This window comes from Liolophura sinensis, chromosome 7, assembly GCF_032854445.1.
Source record: "Liolophura sinensis isolate JHLJ2023 chromosome 7, CUHK_Ljap_v2, whole genome shotgun sequence".
NCBI lineage: Eukaryota > Metazoa > Mollusca > Polyplacophora > Chitonida > Chitonidae > Liolophura > Liolophura sinensis.
In genome coordinates, this window is record NC_088301.1 from 11,120,680 (window position 1) to 11,142,571 (window position 21,892).

A 21,892-nucleotide genomic window follows, 5' to 3' on the forward strand; every position below is an offset into this window, starting at 1 on the left:
TTTTAAGTTGAGCAAAAACTTTTGTCTTTTTAATTCAGGATTATTAAATATAATCGGAATCTAATTTTTACCTGTGTTTAAGAAGTGAAATTTTTCATGTACCCAAAGTCATTGAAAGTCCGTTTCGTTTTATTTTTACAATGTTGAATATTGCGGTAACCCAAGCAAAATGGCGACAACAACCGGGAGCAACTTTGTGAACGTTTACTGAGCTGATATTCAGTGACATCCGAGGCAGGCAGCGAATTTATGTAAGTCTGTTTGCCTTTTACAATGCATATTTTCCGTAAACACTCGAAATCTGACCACCTAATCGAAGTAAAGTCGAAGGACAATTGTTACAAGATCAGTGACAGAGTTTGTTCGACGCTGTCACCGTCCCACCTAGTACCCATTTTTCGTTACCCTTGGCGATGAGACAGACAGTCGATAAGTTGTCTATTATTTAGGAACAATTCCATTGTATTTACTCTGCATTAGATACACGGTATATCTAACCTTATGTTTGGCAGTACACCTATGGGTGTGCTTGTTTTTGAGTTCTTCGTTGATATAAGGAACACCAAGATGTTACCTTCTCCAACTGATGTATAGTGTACACCATTTGGAGGAGATATCTGGGTCTTTGCGAATGGTAACATTTTAACCTATGTTATTCTTATGTCATCTGAAAATAATTTGAGGGTGCGAGAATAGTAAGGTTTAGTGCTAGCCACCACTAGCCATCTTGTGCATTGATATAGTTCACAGGCATGTCAGTAGTGAAGAATAAGCCCAATCTGTGTTTCAGGGGTCTCTTGCAAGTTCAAGCAGAGACAGGTGGAAGCTCTCGCAAACTACCGCAACTAAAAGACGTGAGTTTATGTTATGTGCCAACGGCACTATCGAGTCAACAGACGGATGTATAGTAAATTTAAAAACTACTGCAAAATAACACCTTTTATCTGCGTTAGTTTGCGAGAGCTTCAACCTGTCTTGCTGATGTCTATGTGAACTTGTGAAACCCCTGAAACTCTAATTTGGCTTATCGCTATGAAATGTACTGCTAGTAAGGTTCTGCCAAGGTGGACATTCAGTAATGCATATAAATATGCTGAGATTATATACAAGGCAAAATTTTACATCCATTGTAGAGGTCTTGGAGTCTGGCCTAAAATTCAATGATGCATGACTGCGCTACACATAGTTATACAATTGTCTGCTTCTGTAGATGCGACATAAAGATGTTTTTGACTCTTCTTTTAATAGTGAACAACTTCAATATGGCTGCCGGAAGTGATGTGCGTGACATTCTGGAGCTGGATTCATCCAGTGACAAACCAGAGTTTATGACCAAGGAATCTCTTCTCAAAGCAAATGTAACTTTTTTTCCTTTATTTCATTTAGATTTTTGCTTCTTCAATAATCCTAGAATGTCATATTTCATATAATACCATTGTGTAAAATTAGCGATGAAGTTTGATTTGGTTGATGGTATGGGGGAACAATTTTTGCAGTTTGTCAGAACTTGTCATATATTGGATCGTTCATGAAAGTTTTCATTAAGGTGTTGTCTTGAGCATAGTCTATAAGACACTCTGTCCTGATAAAATTAATGGGAAGGAGAAGGAAAAGTGTGAATGAGACCCATTGATTTTAAAATCTGGCTGAATGTGATTGACAGATCAAAGATTTGTTTCGTTTTGCAGAAAAAGCCCCAGAAGAAATCTGAGGTAACATTTAAGCGGCCAGAAGGAATGCACAGGGAATTATGGGGGCTGCTTTGGACAGATAATAAGTGAGTTACCAAATGCACAAGTACGGTGTATACAAGATTATTGTTAACCCGGTAAAAGTAACGGCTTAAATGACTGATGAAAAGAAAACAGTTTAATCCTCAGCTTTTTAAGTATATTGAGTTTTGTCACCCATGTGTGAAGTGTGATGCATTTGGATATGATACCCCAGACACCAGAAACATATCCCAGCCTGACTTAGTAAGTCAGCTACAAGCCTTGAAAGAAGAGGATGTACTTTGTGGTACCGGCCCTAACGGCTCAGTTGCTAGAGTGTCCTCTTCGGGGGCAGTAGATCCAGGGTCAATCCTGAGTGAGCCCACACCTAAGATCTTAAAAAAGGAAGCTGTAGCTTCCTGGCTTGGCATTCAGGACTAAGGGAATAGTGCAACAACTGGTTGACCCGTGTCATTGTAATGGCTCTGGGGGGACAACTTACATGCCTTCGTCAGTCCTCTCTGTGAAGCAGCACTAGATAAAAGAAGCGTGGAAATCTGCCCTGTAACAAGGAGGTACATTACATACGCTCATATGACTGAAAAATTGTGAAGTACGACGTCAAACCTGAAGCACTCACTCACTTACTCTGTGGTGATTTCATTTTGCAACATGACCTGGAATGTGTTGGAAGCCTTACATTAATGGTTAAGGTGCTTCAGTGGCTGGGGGATGCAAGATGCGAGCTCTGTCAGATTGTTGGACAGGGAATTTTCAACATTTTCCTGCTTCATTTGATCTTGAAGCCTTGCTGGCAATATCTGGCCGACGGTGCTCTCTTGTGTGGTCTTGCATGGAGTTTGTTGCATGGCTACTTGCTGTCCACCAGTGTGAAATATGTCCCAAGAGCTCACCATTAAGCCACCAGAGGTTGGTGGTTTACTCTGAGCACTCCAGTTTTCTCCACTATGAATAAAACTGGAAGCCATGGTTCCTAATAGACTAGTTGACTTTTGTATCATTTATTCCGTGTCATTATCTACATTCAGTGACCTCTCTGTGTGTAACACCCATAAATCTCACTCACCAATCAATCGATCGATCCACCTTTTTGTGACAGGGATGCCCCGCCCATCATGCCATCTGACTCAAACCAGGGCTACAAGCAGATGAAGGCTAAGATAGGACGGAGTAGGGTTCGGCCATGGAAGTGGATGCCATTCACAAACCCAGCCCGCAAGGTACTTTATGTGGTCATAACAGTCATATACCTGATATACTCGTAGGGAAAATGGTAATGTATAGGTCTTCTACCTTGAGTCCTGACAGCCTAAGACATGCACCTACCAACACAACATGTGATGAGTGATTGTTCAGAGCATTTGCTCCTTAAACCTAGTGGAGCCAGCCATGGTGGATGAAAGGTGCTTGTCTCTCAATCGCCTAGACATATGGGGAGGAGGTTCAAAACCAGCCTTGGAGTGTGAATTTGTAGATTTGCCCACTCTCACTGTAGGGCCTTGGTAACGACAAGTAGTCGGCAATGCTCTTATGGCCATTTGTGTAGTTTAACCATTGTCTTCCACCTACATAGATCGGTACCAGAGGCATGTGGTTTACATCAGTCACCCTGGTTTCATCTCTAAACTGACTGCTATCAATAAAGTCAAAGTTCAGATCAATCAGGTGTCGAAAGTTTGTGACACGGCAAGGTGTCTTGTCTGGTGTCTGAAGCATTGCTCCCCAGTGACGCAGCACTAGAATTATTTTGATACGTGTATGACCAAAAGAAGGGTAAAACAACAGTAATCCCTAAACAAACGTAATTAGTCATCCAACCCTTTACCATTGAAATTTGTGAACTGTGTTGGTTAGACGAAAAGTTGAAAGTATATTCAGATAGGTTTTAGGCTCCACTGCGATTCATTATGAGGCATTTTTAGCTCACTGTCACAAGGTATTGTGATTGATACGTGTATGAAATTATCAAATTATCAGGTTTTGGAATTAGCCATTTTAGTAGACCAGAATAAGGTTTTTGGTTTAGGTCAACTGTTACTTCAGTTTTCACAGTACCAAACTTGGTGGAATCAATGAGCATGCTTTGAAGACTTCATGAAATAACTGATTTTAAGTAATTAGGCATATATATATTTTTATTTAAATTATCAAGTTTTTGACTTTGCCATTTTATCTTAACCACCACTATTCAGTTTTGTTTGCCAGGGTAAGGTTTTATGTTTGGGTCAGATATTGCAACAGTTTTCACATCATCTTCATGAAACTTGGTGGGAATAATGTACAGGATTTTGAGAGGTACTTATTCTAAATAATTAGGGATGTTTACATGTTTAGCTTGCTGCACGCACTCACTCACTCTAATCATGGTGTGCAGACCAATGTTCACTCTGTGTACACACCGTGAAGAAACTGCCTGCTCAATATGAATTTAAATGTCCTGTCAACTTAGGCTGCCGTTTGAACTGAAGCCATTACTGGTGAGCTGTCGGGTTTCTCATACCTGTAAGCCTTGTTTTGGATAGAGGTGAGGGCCACCTACAGCCATTCTCTTTACACTAGAGGGATCATCCCTTCATGGTTGATTTTTGCATCTTTGGTAGGTAATTCGAGTACAGGTTAAATACCTGTAGATGTAACACATTCAACAAAAGAAGTGCCAGAGAAAAAGGGCTGTTGTTCTGAACAAACCCCTTGACATGATCACACAACATAGATTGCCAAAATAGAGCAATGACCCAGGAGCATCCCACCGATGTGGTCGTTGTGAGTTCAAGTGCAGCTCATGCTGGCTTCCTCTCCGGCCGTACATGGGAACCTTCAGTTGGTCCTTGGTTTCCCTGCAGGCTCTGCCCAGTTTCCTCCCACCATAATCATGAAAATGCTGGCTGCCATCGTATAAGTGAAATATTCATGAGTACAGCGTAAAACACCAATCAAATGAAATAAATCAAATAAACCTTGATTTAGAAACAATTTTTTATTGCATGTGCTAGTTACAATTAGCGTTTTTAACTGGATCGATCTAGCAAATGTTGTCAGTACTGGCAAGGAATGGCCTGCAGGTAAGCAAAAAAGAACCATTGATATTATGACGCTGCTGAAACCCGGTAATTTAACTTTTTGTGTTCCAGGACGGAGCTATTTTCTATCACTGGAGAAGAGCAGCCGATGAAGGGAAGGATTATCCATTTGCTCGTTTCAACAAGGTGATGTTTTATTTCATCAGGTTGAATAATAACATGAAAAAATATGTAAATTTTTAAGATTTAAGATTTGTTTGGAGATTCATATGTATTCCAAAATTTGTAAGCTATACCCTAATTCTTCAACCTTTTCTACAACCTATGCCACCAATATTTTGATAGATTCTGAGACAGCTATGGGTTGTAGAGAAATAATTTGCACATGAAGCTTTTATGAAGCTTGCATCTTTAGTGACATGAACAAATCAGTTTTAGTGGTTTAGTGGTTGAAAAGGTTAAAGATTTACAGTAATTGTTTTTTAATTTTTTTAAAGGACCAAGCTTGTCTTAGGACTGTTCTTCATTATTCAGGAAATGAAATAAGTTAGCTAAACGTGTTTTTGTTGAAGTTTAGTGGGAACAGTCAAAGTTTGTATATTTTCCTTAATGTGACACACTCTCCATTGATTTGCAAACCGTTCAGATAAGGTTTACTGGGTTAAACCTTCAGCCTTGGTTACTCTTGAATAAATCTGCCTTACTTAAAATTCACCTTAGACTAGACAGAGCGTGGACTTTGCCTATCTCTCACATCAACCAGTCAGAATCAGTTCTGTATCTCTTTTAACTGTTACATGAAAATCTGTTTAAAGGTGGCGATAAGCTAATAATTAGCCATAGTGCTGACTTCACACAAGATGAGGTATAGCATTACCCTTGCTAATTGTCTCCCTTGTTCTGCATGGCTGCCTTTAGTCTAGCTTGTTTTGATTGGCTGCCATTTGTCTCGCTTGTTCTGATTGGCTATTTTCTATTATAGACTGTGGATGTGCCAACCTACTCTGATCTGGAGTATCAGCAGCATCTCCATGACGACAACTGGACGCGTCAAGAGACTGACCATCTGCTGGAGCTGTGTAAGCGCTTTGACTTGCGCTTTCCCGTCATTCAGGATCGCTGGGATCGAGACAAGTACCGGGTGCGAAGCGTTGAGGATATCAAGGAGAGATACCACAACATCTGTAATGTACTGGCCAAGGTAGGTTGAAAGTGGTAGTACTTTCACTTTTGTATTTTATCAATTTTTTTCCCCCTGAAAATATTTGGTCGATATTTAGAAGAAAACTACAATCTGGTATACATAATATATTGCCATGAAGGTATGGCATTGAACTTTTCATATATATAAACAAGTACTATTTTTTTTTACAATTTTTTGAACATACTTTTATAATAATAATAATTTCATAATAATTTGAAGTTTCAAGCGGACTGTAGCAGATGGCCAAATTTACTGTATTTTTTCGGCCTTTTCGCATGTTTGCAAGGTGTTCATTCAAGTATATTCTGAAGGTGTTATTCTGATTTGACTGATAAAGTTATACTTCTTGTGAACCCCTGAAACTGGCCAATCAAACCAATAGAGTCCTGTCTCTAAAATTAAATTATAAATATGCTTAAATTGCACTGAAAGTTGCTCTTGTATATGCGGAAAGGTTTAGGAATTAGGGTATATCCATATTAGTCAATAACCTGACCATCTACTAACCAGTGTGGAAGTAGCCAATGAAATCCATCTCCTTTGATGAGAATTGTGCTGCATTAATGTACAGTCGTGTAAAGTGAATTTGTAAAGATGGCTCACATTGAGGAAATTTGGTGTACATGTATCTGTTGTCACATGTTATTAATTATGACGAGTATGAGGCTTGCTATCACACTCCTGAGACAAAGCCTAGGTATGCTATTAAGACACACCTGTCTAAATCAGAAGTCTGGGGAGGAGGAATTTAGGTGTGCAATCACACTCCTGAGACAAAGCCTAGGTATGCTATTAAGACACACCTGTCTAAATCACAAGTCAGGGGAGGATGAATTTAGGTGTGCAAATCACACTCCGGGTCTTTTTTTTCAAGGGATGTGATAATCACACTTCTACTTAAAAAAAAAAAAGATGAAGGGCTGAAAGTGGCTGCTCGAGTTTTTGTGAGAGGTGTGTGTTTTAGCAGTGATTGTTAATGTAAGCTGTGTTTATTATTTTCAGATAAACGTAGAAAGCTATATGAGTTTATGTATAGTTTTTGAGTGCACAACTCCCTATAGGTCGTCAGTCAAGCCTTTCCATTTTTCCCACAGGTCCGTGCCCCTCAGGGCTCTGAGCCTAAAATCCGCATGTACGACGCTGACCATGAACGCAAGAGGAAGGCCCAGCTGGAGAAGCTGTTCAGCAGGACAACAGAAGAGGTAACAAATGTGATGTGAAACTTGTGTGGAAACTACCACAGCCTAACCTTCTTTGAAGACCTCTAGTCTTCCACCATTATGGTGAGCACATTTGTAGGTCAGGTGAGAAAAATTTTCAGTATATCGCCTACAGTCAGGAAGTCTGGTGTCCACCATCCATAAAACTGACTGCCACTGTGGAAGTAAAAAATTCTTCATTATTTCATTAAACACCAATCAGTGAAATAAATAAATACAGTGACAGTGACATACATTGACTTTAGAGAAAAAAAAAAAAAGATCGGATGAAATGGGAAAGATTGGCTGTTGAGTGGCTGAGCCTGGGATTGGTAGTAACATTATGGGGAATTTAACTTGTTTTCAAGTAACTGACTAGGTCAAGTTTCAGTTATGATCGAGTGGAAAGATGTTCTTCAAAACAACAAAATATACAGTGACTGTACATGTACTATTTTATGACATGTAAACAACAGATTTAGTAGTTTTAAATCTTCCTCTGCTCACAACCATATAATATTAAACATAGTTATAATACAAGCTGGGGACCGTTTGTATGAAAATATGTCATTTGCTTGTCAGGGCTGCTTTATACTTCTATATGATTGTTGGTGTAAGGCCTGTTTAAAATTCTGTCAATTCCTTTGCAGGAAGATACTGTATTTGACCAGGGCCCAGTTATTCAGAAGTATTAAGTAATATTTCATATTGAAAATATTTAAACTCAGCAGCCAGTGCAATTGTCCAAACTCAAGGTGTAACAGCAGCAGTTTTAGTTTATATTTAATATGCTGTTACACAGTTTTTTTAGGCTAAGTATAAAATTGAAGATTTGACTAAAGTTAAATCTGGTATTGAATTTTCAAACAGTTTTAAACAACTGGGCCCTGAAGTTTAGTTTGTTTTGAGTGATACATTTTGAATGAGTCTGATTGACTCATGCAACAAATACTGCCATTTAAGAGCTTGTTTTTTGGCAAAGTTTGATGAATTTCTTACCAGAAAATCTGAAGTGTTGGCATAAAAGTATCCAGTTAAGATATGTGTGTGCTTCTAGAGGTGCATTTTTACAGGCCAAACTTGTGGTGCAATACAGTATAAAATTCCACTGGTAGTTGGTTGATCTTCTAAGTCCTAAACATGTTTTCAAATCTTGCAAATAATCGCAAATTTCAGGTAGAAGAAGAGGAATATCTGATCCAAGAACTGAAGAAAATCGAGCTGAGGAAAAAAGAACGAGAGAAGAAGACGCAGGACCTGCAGAAATTGATCACAGCGGCTGACAGTAACAGCGAGAGCAGGAAGGGTGACAGGAAAGCCATTAAGAAGAAGTTACCTATTACACAGAAGTTCAGAGAACCCTCCAAGGTAGGGTGGGATAAAGACTTCTCAGAAAAGGATAATATCAAGATGGCCTGATGTAGAAAAACATTAAAGGTTTTGATCCTAAACTTTCAAGGTGACATTGTGACTATTCATAAAAGGAAATTTTAGAAAATTCAACTCAAAATAATGCTTTCTCAGTGTTTTTGAGTCTGTGGATCAAAGAAATTTGAATGAACACTAAACTTTTTATTGTTAAACCATCATATTTTTATTCAATTTACATTCCCCTTTTAATACAGCTTTATTAGTTTAAGAGCCCAAATGTTTTCCGAAACTAAAATATGTCCAGGCAGGGCTGTACAGGGCCTTAAAAAACTTGAAAAGCCCGGAAGATATAGATCAAGGAAGTCTTTTACTTCATAGTCCACATTTTGCTCAGGTATTCACAGGGTTAATTGCAAGTGCCTCCCATAGTACATGGATTGCCAAATGCAGTTTGCGATTTGAATGTCAAAGAACTCTGCCGTATATTTGTGCACAAACTCCCCACAGTGTCTTTTACCACCACAATAATTTACAACTCCATAATGTATGAAGTGACTGCTCTGCAATCCTTATGCATACGATGAACAGTGTTAGTTGTGAGAGTATAGGAATTTGGGCCTTTCTTGATGATCTTGTTGTTGATTTAATAGCAAGGTCACAGCACTATATAATTAGAGAATAATGTCTGTGTACGACAGTGTCAGTCAATCTACATATTTGGGGTTTAGAGGTCAATATTTGAAGGTATCACATGACCTGAACATTATGCAGTTTTACAACTGCTCAATCAGTTACCGGTATTCTCTGAATCACTTGTTCTAGTTTTTTGTTCCCTTTAATTACCATTATTTCTTTACACAGTCTGTTGTAAACCTCAATTTACCAGTCAGAGGCTGCTGATTTTTTGGTTTGAGGTAATTGGTTTGTGGAAAAGTACACTTTGCTGTTCTCATAGCAATGTTGTGTGTGTCTTTTGCAGACAACTCCTGACACTACTGGAATAAAGTTCCCCGATCCCAAGCAGTCTGGTGTGTCCTTGAGGAGTCACAGGGTAAGTCCCTGACGAGAAACGCTATGTTTAAGTACAACTGAGTACAACCATGAGTATATAAATAGAGATAAGGCCACTCCAATTTTATTTCGTGTTCAACACTATAAATGGAAAAATGGAATAAAACTGAAAAATTTTGTGATTTTTCTATTTTTCAAGGCTTTCCAATCATGTGAATATATCTTTAACAGGCAGTTAATGGCCAATATAGTGTACATTTTTCAGCAATCAAATCATTTTTAATTTTTATTTTTTTAATTTTTATACCCTCCTCCAAAATTGAATAATGATTTATAAATTTATAAATTTCTGCTCGTAAAACATCAGTTAAAATTGGCGTGGCCTGCTAAAGTATGCCACACTCCAATAATGGGATTCCTAATTGCTCATTGGTCATCGCACACAATCACGAAAACAGCTGATTATGTTTAAAGACCATTGTACGGCCATACAGCATAGTAAAATTGCTATGGGCTGAGTGATAGATTGTGATTTGCAGACATCAACATGCTTCCCACAATTTCTCAGTATCACGTTGTGTACTGTCAGTATGAACATTGCTGCAGACTTACCTGACAAAAGGCAGCGACTTACTGTGGGCCCTCCACTTTCCTCCAACTATAAACCAAATTGCTGACATATAAGTGAAAAATTCTTGAGTATATCAATGTAATAAATCAATCAGTCAGTTAGAATTGTCTGATGGGTGTTTTTGTAACAACAGATGAAGCTGCCAGCATCTGTGGGCCAGAAGAAGACTAAGGCCATTGAGCAGGTTCTGGAAGAGTTGGGTATAGGTAAGCAGGTTCTGTATATCTGCATTTGCCAGGTCATAAAACATTATCTTTAGTGACAAATCTTCCATTTCTGTACTCTGGTGGGAGGGGAGTGTATATTTGTACATGTATATTTGTGCATATCCTTTTTTGGGCTATATCTCCAATATCTCCAGTTGTTTGTCATATCCAGTTTTAATTTTTTGTGGATACATAGATACAGAGATGATGATGTGTCACAATTCACAATTCTGCCCGGTTTCCTCCCACCACAATGCTGGTCATCGTCGTATAAGTGAAATATTCTTGAGTACTTTTTCTTCAGCTCAATTTTCTTCAGTTCTCAGCGTAAAACACCAATCAAATAAATAAATAAATAAATAAATCCTACCTTCCAAACAATCCTCAAAACACCTTTCTAAAGATTAACAGAACTAGAACAATGAGGTAAATCAGGAGCTTAGTAATTGATGAAGTTTATTTATGCATTTGATTGATACAGTGTTGCTGGCATTGTGACAAGCCTTCTATAATTTTTAAAATGACATGAGACTCCTGCGCGTAATGTGAAAATTACAAAGACATCACTTAGTGTGGAACAAAATGGGAATTTTTTAAATCATAATTAAATAATTTTTTTGTATATTATGAGAAAATCTAAGACAATTTACAAGATTAGAATGATAAACATAAGTGTATACCAGTGTTAAATTTCTCAGCGTGTTTACAGTGTAGCTTTAATAGTACTTCATGTATCTCGGGTCTCAAAATTAACGGATGTCTGTCTGGACAGTTAGGGGGTATTAAAAGCAGTCTAATTTCATGCCTTGTATCTGTGTCTCACAGCTTAGTCAAATATTTCTTACAGAGTATAATCCCATGCCTACAGAGGAGATCGTGACAAATTTCAATGAGCTGCGCCAGGACATAGTGCTGTTGTACGAGTTGAAGCTGGCGTTGGCTAACTGTGAATATGAACTGCAGACATTGAAGCACAGACACGATACATTGGCACCCGGCAAGGTAAGTCCCGCAGGTGCTCTGTGCTGCAGTAAAGCATCCATACAGTTCCCCTGTTGATTTAACCACTTGTAGAACAAAAGAATACCATAGAATGAAATAACCCGTGCTTATTGAACTTAAAACACTACAGAAAGAGGTATCAAGTTACAGTGAAGATGAAATAAAATAGCGGATTATAACAAGACAAGGTTTTAATATAATATACTAGTACCCTAATTTTTCTGTTTTTTGGGACAGTTATTAGTGCCTAAAGCAGAATATTATATTTCTTTCCCAGTTTTTTGGTAAACATATGAGCATGTTATTCATTAGATGGTCTAACCATGAGAGAAAAAAGAAACTAAATATTCCTGCTACAATTACATGTATACTAGCAGAAATGAGCAGACCAGGTGTCTCAAAAATTAGAAGAAATAAGGAAATACAATAATAAAATAGAAAAAAAAATATGATTGAATGACCTACTGTGTTTTAGGCAAGAAAAATAGGTAACCATTACATTTTGTAAGGACTAAATGCATGCACATCTTTTTAACATTTCTGACTGTTGGGTTGTGATATGGCACGTTACTTCTTATCCAACCATAGTACTTGTATTTCGATACATTACTGCGTGCATAAACTTAATACATACATGTACAATGTATAGAACATTCTTGTTTTTCAAGAAAAATGCAACAATGTATAAAGTCCTCAAACACACTACTGAATTCTAAAAATATGTTTACATGTATAAACATCTTAATTTTCTTGTATAGCATCAAATACTTTCTTGTATAGCATCAGATACTTTCTTGTATAGCATCAAATACTTTCTTCTGTAGCATCAGATACTTTCTTGTATAGCATCAAATACTTTCTTCTATAACATCAGATACTTTCTTGTATAGCATCAAATACTTTCTTCTGTAGCATCAGATACTTTCTTGTATAGCATCAAATACTTTCTTCTATAACATCAGATACTTTCTTGTATAGCATCAAATACTTTCTTCTATAACATCAGATACTTTCTTGTATAGCATCAAATACTTTCTTCTATAACATCAGATACTTTCTTGTATAGCATCAAATACTTTCTTCTGTAGCATCAGATACTTTCTTGTATAGCATCAAATACTTTCTTCTATAACATCAGATACTTTCTTGTATAGCATCAAATACTTTCTTCTATAACATCAGATACTTTCTTATATAGCATCAAATACTTTCTTCTATAGCATCAGATACTTTCTTGTATAGCATCAAATACTTTCTTCTATAACATCAGATACTTTTTTATATAGCATCAAATACTTTCTTCTATAGCATCAGATACTTTCTTGCATAGCATCAAATACTTTCTTCTGTAGCATCAGATACTTTCTTGTATAGCATCAAATACTTTCTTCTATAACATCAGATACTTTCTTGTATTTGAATTCTGAGATGGGCTTTTTGGTTCCGATTTACTGTCGCAGTACCTTTTTTATAGATAAAAGTAAAAATCCTGTGATGTCATTGACACTGCGCAGTATAAACCTGATTAATATAAAAGCCATTTTTAAAATCCAAGTATTGAAGTGCATTAAAAAGTGTCTTTAAAATGTGAAAGTATTTTTCTTTATATTATTTGATACAACTATCAGTGATGTGCCTGATGATTACTTCCTGTTTTTTATCTTTCTTTTTTCGTGTATGCTGTCCTTCCTTTTGGCTGAATTTTAACTGGCAGAACTGTTGCTACCCAAATTCCTCAGAAAGAGCAACTTTCAATGCAATTGATGCAACTTTTGAATTTTGATTTTTGAAATAAAGCTACATTAATTGGGATGGCTGATCTCAGGGCTTCACAAAAAGTATAACGTTATCAGAATAATGCCCTCAGACTATGTTTGAATAAACGTTTTGCAAACTTGTGAAAATGTTGAAGAATCATAGTGATAACAGTTAAGTGTGCTTTTTCCAGATGCCAGACATAACAATCAAGACAGAGCCTGAAGAGACAATAAATGTGACCCCTATGACCCCTGACCCTGCAACAGGGGATTCCCCATCCAAGGTCAAGAAGCTTTCTGAGGCTATAGATGTGGTGGGCTCACCAGGAACACCCAACGTAAGTCTTCTTAATCTTATCTCTTGTGACTGAAAATTTTTTTTTCATTAATGGTATTCTTTGTTGTTCATTTTAGCACAGTAAATGAGTTGAAATTTTAGAATGTGGTGCCAGAGTTGCTCATGCTGATTTTTGTGTGCTGCCAACAACTCTGCGAGATTTATAATGATTTTGACCAAGAGCGAGTGTTGTACGTAGTAGGAAAATCCGAAAAACAATCAAATTTCTGTTTAATTTTCTTCCAGAGAAAACGAAAGGCTGCCATAGAACAGAGTAACATCATGAAGAAAATCAAGCAGAAAGTTTAGTGTTGCTCAGAGATGTTGCTGATGTACAGACAATGTAGTGTGGCTCAGAGACATTGCTGATGTATAGAAAGTTTAGTGTTGCTCAGAGACATTGCTGATGTACAGACAGACAGACAGACAGACATCTTTTCTGCACACAGTTGTACAGGACTCCTTGTAACAGCTGACACTGTGGGGTGCCTTCGACACTGAGCATGTGCTATGGGCAAAGTGATATCACAAGCTTCATTGCTGGAGAAGTCAAAACTTTGGGTACGGTGATATCAGGAGCCTCATTGCTGATGCACTCTTCACTTTGGGCATAGTGATATCAGCAGCCTCATCACTGAAGCTGTCTTCACTTTGGGCATGGTGATATCAGGAGCCTCATTGCAGGAGCAGTACTCACTTTGGGTACGAGAATATCAGGAGCCTCATAGCTGGAACTGTCTTCGCTTTGGTCATAGTGATATCAGGAGCCTCATTGCTGGAGCTGTCTTTGTTTTGGTCATAGTGATATCAGGAGCCTCATGGCAGGAGCAGTACTCACTTTGGGCACGGTGATATCAGGAGCCTCATTACTGGAGCTGTCTTCACTTTGAGGACAGCGGTATCAGCAGCCTCATTGCAGGAGCAGTACTCACTTTGGGCACAGTGATATCAGGAGCCTCATTACTGGAGCTCTCTTCACTTTGAGCACAGTGGTATCCGCAGCCTCATTGCTGGAGCATTCTTCACTTTGGGCACAGTGACATCAGTGGCCTCATTTTTGTAGCTTTCTTCACTTTGCTCATTGTGACATCATTATGGAGCAGCAATTACTCTGGGCTTGGTGATATCAGTAGCCTCATTTCTGGAGCAGCACTCACTTTGGGCACGGTGATATCAGTAGCCTCATTTCTGGAGCAGTACTCACTTTGGGTACAATGATATCAGTGGCCTTATTGCTGGAGCAGTCTTCACTTTGGTCATAGTGATATCAGGAGCCTCATTGTTGTATCCGTCTTCACTTTGGTCATGGTGATATAGGGGCCTTTTTGCTGGGCTGTCTTCACTTCGGTCATAGTGATATCAGCAACATCATTTGCTGAGCAGTCTTCAGTTTGGGCACAGTGATATCAGTAGCCTAATTGCTGAGGCAATCTTTACTTTGGCCACAGTGATATCAGCAGCAGCATTGCTGGAATAGTACTCAGTTTGAGCACAGTGATATCAGTAGCCTAATTGCTGAAGCAATCTTTACTTTGGCCACAGTGATATCAGCAGCAGTATTGCTGGAATAGTACTCAGTTTGAGCACAGTGATATCAGTAGCCTAATTGCTGAAGCAATCTTTACTTTGGCCACAGTGATATCAGCAGCAGCATTGCTGGAATAGTACTCAGTTTGGGCACAGTGATATCAGTAGCCTAATTGCTGAAGCAATCTTTACTTTGGCCACAGTGATATCAGCAGCAGTATTGCTGGAATAGTACTCAGTTTGGGCACAGTGATATCAATAGCCTAATTGCTGAAGCAATCTTTACTTTGGCCACAGTGATATCAGCAGCAGGATTGCTGGAATAGTACTCAGTTTGAGCACAGTGATATCAGTAGCCTAACTGCTGGAGTAATCTTTACTTTGGCCACAGTGATATCAGCAGCAGTATTGCTGGAATAGTACTCAGTTTGAGCACAGTGATATCAGTAGCCTAACTGCTGAAGCAATCTTTACTTTGGCCACAGTGATATCAGCAGCAGTATTGCTGGAATAGTACTCAGTTTGAGCACAGTGATATCAGTAGCCTAACTGCTGAAGCAATCTTTACTTTGGCCACAGTGATATCAGCAGCAGTATTGCTGGAATAGTACTCAGTTTGAGCACAGTGATATCAGTAGCCTAACTGCTGAAGTAATCTTCACCCGTTAGATAAGAATCAGTGCTCACCTGCGTCATTTCTTCAAGAAGTCTGTCAGGTAGTCGGCAAAGTAGCCAGCAAGGTGCAGATGTTCTCCACTGGCCCTTTCTCTTAACAAGGAATTGGAGGCCTTCACCAGCTCATGCAGTCCAGGCAATAGTCACAATGTGACATCTTTAGGACCAAGGAGGTTTTAGGCTTGAAACCAATTCTCAGTGGCTCACCTCCAGCTAGGAATGTGTGCAGGGGTGCAGGTTTGTCAGATACCTGATGAACGATAGTGGTTTATTCCAGTTTCTGTCACCCATAAACTTGACAGTTGTTGCACGTGTTAGAAATTCTTAAGTACAGCGTTAAATATCGATCATATACAAAAATGAATAGTGTGACATTAAATGAGTGGAATGAAATTCCTTCTACTGAAAAGCCTTTGAACATGTACATGGGGTCATAATCACCTGTGGCGGACACTACCATTCATTGTGGCCAAAAATCCAAGAAAAGTAGGTAATTAAAGACTTCTACAGAAATGAAAGATGGTTAAAAAATCATATAGCAGTGAGAATTAAATGGGTATAACTGATGACAGTGGCTGCATGATGACTCCAGTTGGTGCGAGAACATTACATACAGGATTTGAGAACGCAAATTACAGATCCTACCAGACTCCAGACTGCTTTTCCCTGCAGTAAATTAAGATTAGCAGGGATGATTGTTGTATGTGTACATGGTAAATGGTTTACATGGATGACAGAGTAAAAATGAAGCTAGGGACATTCATGTGAGTGAGATTTTCATCATGGGTAAGGTCATGACCTTGAATTCTTTGTATGTAAATGTACATAATGTTCTGAAATGTAGTAAATACTATAAACTTTGCAGTCAAATTTCTTGTGTTTTTCCTGCCTTCCCATTATCGTTTTTCCATTATTCGCTTGGGTAATGCTTTCCTTTTAAGGAACAGATCAGTTTCATTTCTTTTTGTAGGGAATGTATATTTATTTGATTGGTGTTTTATGCATTATGTGGGAAGAAACTGGGCAAGACCAGGGGAAAACCACGACCATCCGCAGGCTGCTGGCAGACCTCATGTACAGGCAAAGAGGAAGCCAGCATGAGCTGGACTTGGACTCAGTGACCACATTGGTGAGAGACTCCTCTGTCATTACGCTGCTCTAGCACATTAACCATGGAGGCCTTGGTAGGGAATTTCAAAGATTCACTTGCTTCCAATTTCGTGGACGCAATACGTGGTCAATAGCTCTTTCGTGTACTGTAGTCTTACATGAAGTTTCTCCAACCACTTGATATCCACTGATAAACTGGCCATGATGAAATAAGTGAAAAATTGCTGGTGTTAAACAACAGTCCAATATTTATTTATTTATTTATTTGATAGGCGTTTTACACTGTACTCAAGAATACTTCACTTATACGACGGCACCCAGCATTATGGTGGGAGGAAACTGGGCAGAGCCTGGGGGAAACCCATGACCATCCACAGGTTGGGTTGCTGCAGACCTTCCCACATACGGCCAGAGAGGAAGCCAGCATGAGCAGGAGACCATTATTAATCCATGTGTAGTAAAACCTTAAACAAATATTCTTTTTGAATTCCAAATCCACTGATGTATGGTATGTTCTACCTCGGCGTCATTGACTGTCTTTCACTAGATGTGAAGAACATATTCCTATTCTATCTGCTATTTTTCAATTCGAATCATACACCCTGGAATATGAAGTCCATTGCTCATTTCTATGAATGAATGATTATCACTTAAGGCCACTTATGGCAATATTACCGCCATGTCAGGGCGAGAACATGGTTAAGCTGATCAACCTCTAACAAATAAGGTGACAGCCTTGAATCTAGCTATAAAGAAGCATAGCTCAGGTAGGTGGCTAAGGGCAATCGTTCTCCAGTTCCTCCTCACACATGTACTAACCCAAAGACTGATGGAGTGAACTATTCTTGACTTAAGACTTTAACATTATCAAACACATATTCACAGTTTGTGACAAGCTGTCAAGTATCAGCTGTATGTCAATTTCTCACACACTGAATACACGACAACACCTCATATAGTAGTACAGAATAAATAATTCATTACAACTGATACATATCTGAGGTCAAAGTGCATATACATGTATGTACTAAATGTTTTGAGACAAGACAAAGTGTTTTTCTCAACTGTAAGGGAAAACACAGGTGTAATAATAAAGTTGTGATATCAAGAAGAAACACAAATCGGGACAGATGACGACTGACTGAAACTAGTACAATCTGTGTATATGGAAAGTGAAAAGTGAAGAAAGCTACATTTATATATACTATATGTGTGGGTGTGTAAAACCCTGCTTTCTCACCAAATTATATCAACGAAAAATAAGAGGTTCGAGCAAGCACACAAGGACTGGCTGGCCCTCTGTCAGTATAATGTGACGGAGTGGGATGTCATATCTGGTGTCTTCGGCATGATACTTTAGTGGCAACAGCACTTTGGCGGCATGCTGAAAACAGACACCCTATATGCACATTTGTAATCATCACAGGACTAAAAAATTGTAAAGCACAACATAAAAACCCAATCATACATACATGTGTGCCATGACCTCATACAGACCTCATTCATGCCATAACCCCAGACAGACTTTGATCATGCCATGACCTCATTCAGACCTTCATTCATGCCAAACCCCAGACAGACTATGTTCATGCCATGACCTCATTCAGACTTCATTCATGCCATAACCCCAGACAGATTTTGTTCATTGCCATGACCTCATAGACATTCATGCCATAACACCAGACAGACTTTGTTCATGCCATGACCTAAGACATCCCATTCATGCCATGAACTCATTCAGACTTCATTCATGCCATGACCTCAACTAGACCTTGTGCATACCGTAACCTTGCACAAACGTCATTGAGACTATGCTAAGGCGCTGAGGGTTAAGCAGTGTGTTTGATAACCATGTGACATTCGATAAAAGATTCTCCAAATAAAACCCCTTGTGAAGAAGGGTGGTGGTTTATGGCTTTTGTGACACCATAACATGGGCAGGCTCATTCACAAAAAAAAAACATTACAACAAATTTGATTTACAAAGTTTTGTGAAAGTGGCTGATATTCCAAGTGCCAAAGATAACAATGTCTAACACACTGCTCAGTGTAAACAAAGTCTAACACACTGCTCAGTGTAACCAATGTCCACACACTGATCAGTATAACAATGTCCAACAGGCTGCTAGGTGTAACAATGTCCAACACACTGCTCAGTGTAACAATGTGTAACACTGCTCAGTGTAACAATGTCTAACACACTGCTCAGTGTAACAATGTCCAACACACTGATCAGTGTAACAATGTCTAACACACTGCTCAGTGTAACAATTGTCTAACACACTGTTCAGTGTAACAATGTCCAACACACTGCTAGGTGTAACAATGTCCAACACACTGCTAGGTGTAACGATGTCCAACACACTGCTCAGTGTAACAATGTCCAACACACTGCTCAGTGTAACAATGTCTAACACCACTGCTCAGTGTAACAATGTCTAACACACTGCTCAGTGTAACAATGTCTAACACACTGCTCAGTGTAACAAGTCTAATACACTGCTCAGTGTAACAATGTCTAACACACTGCTCAGTGTAACAAAGTCTAACACACTGCTCAGCGTAACAATGTCCAACACACTGCTCAGTGTAACAATGTCCAACACACTGCTCAGTGTAACAATATCTAACACACTGCTCAGTGTAACAAATGTCTAACACACTGCTCAGTGTAAAAAATGCCAAACACACTGCTCAGTGTAACAATGTCTAACACACTGCTCAGTGTAACAAATGTCTAACACACTGCTCAGTGTAACAACCCTCACTGTTCCACAATATTCAGGCATACAAAACACCAGTCAACTAAATGTTTTACACAATAGGGTGATATCAGTCAGATTATTCCTGTTGAATATCTCAAGGTGCCTACAAATCACAGCGAGACAGGAAATAGAATACTGTAGCTAAATACAGTTTTGAAGCATATTTGTACAAGTTCTTACTATACTTCCATTCATGTTTGTTGTCAACAATTTAAAAAGGAAAAAAAAAATGTTTGTTTTGTCACAAAAATTTCACCAATTTCAATTTGTGATTGCTGAACAAAGAGCTTAAATTATGAGTACCATTACTTACAAATGTTATATGTGTGTTAAAAATCAATTACAATTTCTATTTTCTTTACCAAAATCAAAACCACCAGTTTTCAATTTTGGCTGATGTCAATAATGGCTTTGTGGGACTGATCCCAGTACTTTTGTCTTGATGTATTTGATTGGTGTTTTATGCAGTACTCAAGGAATAATTCACTTATACCACCACCAGGTGGTGGGAGGAGACCGAGCAGAGCCCTGTGGAAAACTTGTGACCATCCGCTGGCAGAATGCCCTTGGTACAGGTGGAGAGGAGGTCAGCATAAGCTGGTCTTGAACTCACAGGGATCGCACTGGTAAGAGCTTCTGCGTTATTGCACATGCTGGCACATTAACCACCTCGGTCACGTAGGCCCCCAGTACTTTTGTGACTGAACGACTGACTGACTGAGAGCTGATTTGTAAATGCAACAGCACAGCGTTTACGAAGTATAACTACATCTAGGTTTTTGGAATAAAATTCACGCTGACCACAGATCATGCACAAGATCACAGCCTTGGGATATCTCCTAAGTCGTCAAATTACCCTCCTCATAAAGTTTGTAGATGAGCTGAAAAGCAGAGACAAAATATTGATATTATAATTTGTTAAATATTTGATGTGTGTTTATCATCTCCCAGCATATGAATGGCATAGGACTCATGTAAATGACTCAAAACAAAATAAACTTTTCATCATGATCAAATATACCCAACTTGAATCTAAACTTCTTTAAAACCATTATAACAAGTAGAGAAATCAAATCCTGGATCTTCAGTGCTATTTTTCGTTTAAAATAATAACTAATCCTAGATATATGTAGAAACTTACACTTTTGAATTTAACACCAAGGGTTTTTGCAAAGTCTCTAAGGTTTTTCCCTGCAGGAATAAGAGATTCCAGTGTCTTGCCGTCTATTCTCTTATTGTAGCTCTCCTCCAGCTGTGGTGGGATGTAGTCGAAATTGATCTCCAACTGGTATCAGAAAATGAAACAGAAAACCATTATGACTTTTACAAAAGCTAAATTTCAAACATGTGGTAAATGACCTACAGTTTCGCCCTGGGACTTGGAAAGTGCATCGCAGGATTCCTTGTGCTGATACTGACTGAGCGCCCCAAAAGAGCATCACGGTTGGTCAGGGGATTATACTGACAGTTTAGGAATGTAACAAACAAGCTCACGCTTCACTGAGCAGTTCGTCTATGCTCCAACCACCAACAGTTCATGTTTTCCTCAGTTTCAATCATAAATAATTTTTTCTACATGCACTTTGCAAGAGGTTGATTATTTTATTATTGTTATTTTGTGATAAATGGAATTTGGGAGAAAACTCTGTGGATATTAAGCATTAACTACCCAGTAACTTTATGCATGTGGAATGTCATGTCAAATACCCATATTCTAAACTGCAGGGCTCTCCGTAAACAAAGCTGTAGCAGAATTTAGCACACCACGAATCCATAATTGCAAAACTAGGACCTACCTGCAAACAAGGTGAAATTGCGATCAAAGCAACACCTACACGTGTGCATTTGTACTGCTACAGCTAAACATTTCTTGTTCATTCTGGCGTAATTTCTGCCCATACCTCGCAAACATGAATACTTAACTTACTTAAACATTTAATCGAGTCCTCTCAGATGAAATCTTAGTTATACAGGATTAACTTTATTACATGTAGATAGATACAAGGCCATTTATAATCACAGGACTCGAAATTTCCACGTGTTTACCCATCAATCACATGATTTTTGCTGGCGAAAGGTAAAAACAGTAATCTTAACTGTCACTAGCGACACATAAATCACATGTGGGCAAAACTGCATACAAGAAATCATAAAAACATTTTGGTTTATAAAGCCAGCGATGGTGTTGTGCGAACTCTGAATGCGATAACAACTCAAACAAATCCTCTCTCCCAATATGCTGGACTCGCATACAGAGCTACTGAAAAGGGGTAAAAGTAAATTGTGGGAGTTTCTGGCAACCTCATGCAGATTCTTTTTTGTGTGTTTAATGGAGGTTCCCAAT

At 38.6% G+C, this 21,892-nt stretch overlaps 1 protein-coding gene across 1 annotated transcript; it reads left to right on the forward strand.

Moving 5' to 3' along the window:
- The first annotated feature begins 161 nt into the window (after window positions 1–161).
- Window positions 162–14,388, forward strand: LOC135471380 (DNA methyltransferase 1-associated protein 1-like). The gene is made up of 13 exons (XM_064750593.1): window positions 162–251; window positions 1,249–1,358; window positions 1,689–1,777; window positions 2,833–2,953; window positions 4,865–4,939; window positions 5,736–5,954; window positions 7,052–7,159; window positions 8,333–8,524; window positions 9,507–9,578; window positions 10,303–10,375; window positions 11,223–11,377; window positions 13,326–13,472; window positions 13,718–14,388. Exons 2-13 carry the CDS (start codon window positions 1,263–1,265, stop codon window positions 13,778–13,780), a joined length of 1,410 nt encoding a protein of 469 aa, XP_064606663.1. The 5' UTR covers window positions 162–251; window positions 1,249–1,262; the 3' UTR covers window positions 13,781–14,388.
- Window positions 14,389–21,892: the final 7,504 nt, after the last annotated feature.

Coding starts and splice junctions, on each gene's coding strand:
- LOC135471380 (XM_064750593.1), top strand. CDS start 1,263: ATGGCTGCCGGAAGTGATGTGCGTGACATTCTGGAGCTGGATTCATCC. Junction 2,954..4,864: donor TCACAAACCCAGCCCGCAAG/GTACTTTATGTG, acceptor TTTGTGTTCCAG/GACGGAGCTATTTTCTATCA. Junction 13,473..13,717: donor GCTCACCAGGAACACCCAAC/GTAAGTCTTCTT, acceptor ATTTTCTTCCAG/AGAAAACGAAAGGCTGCCAT.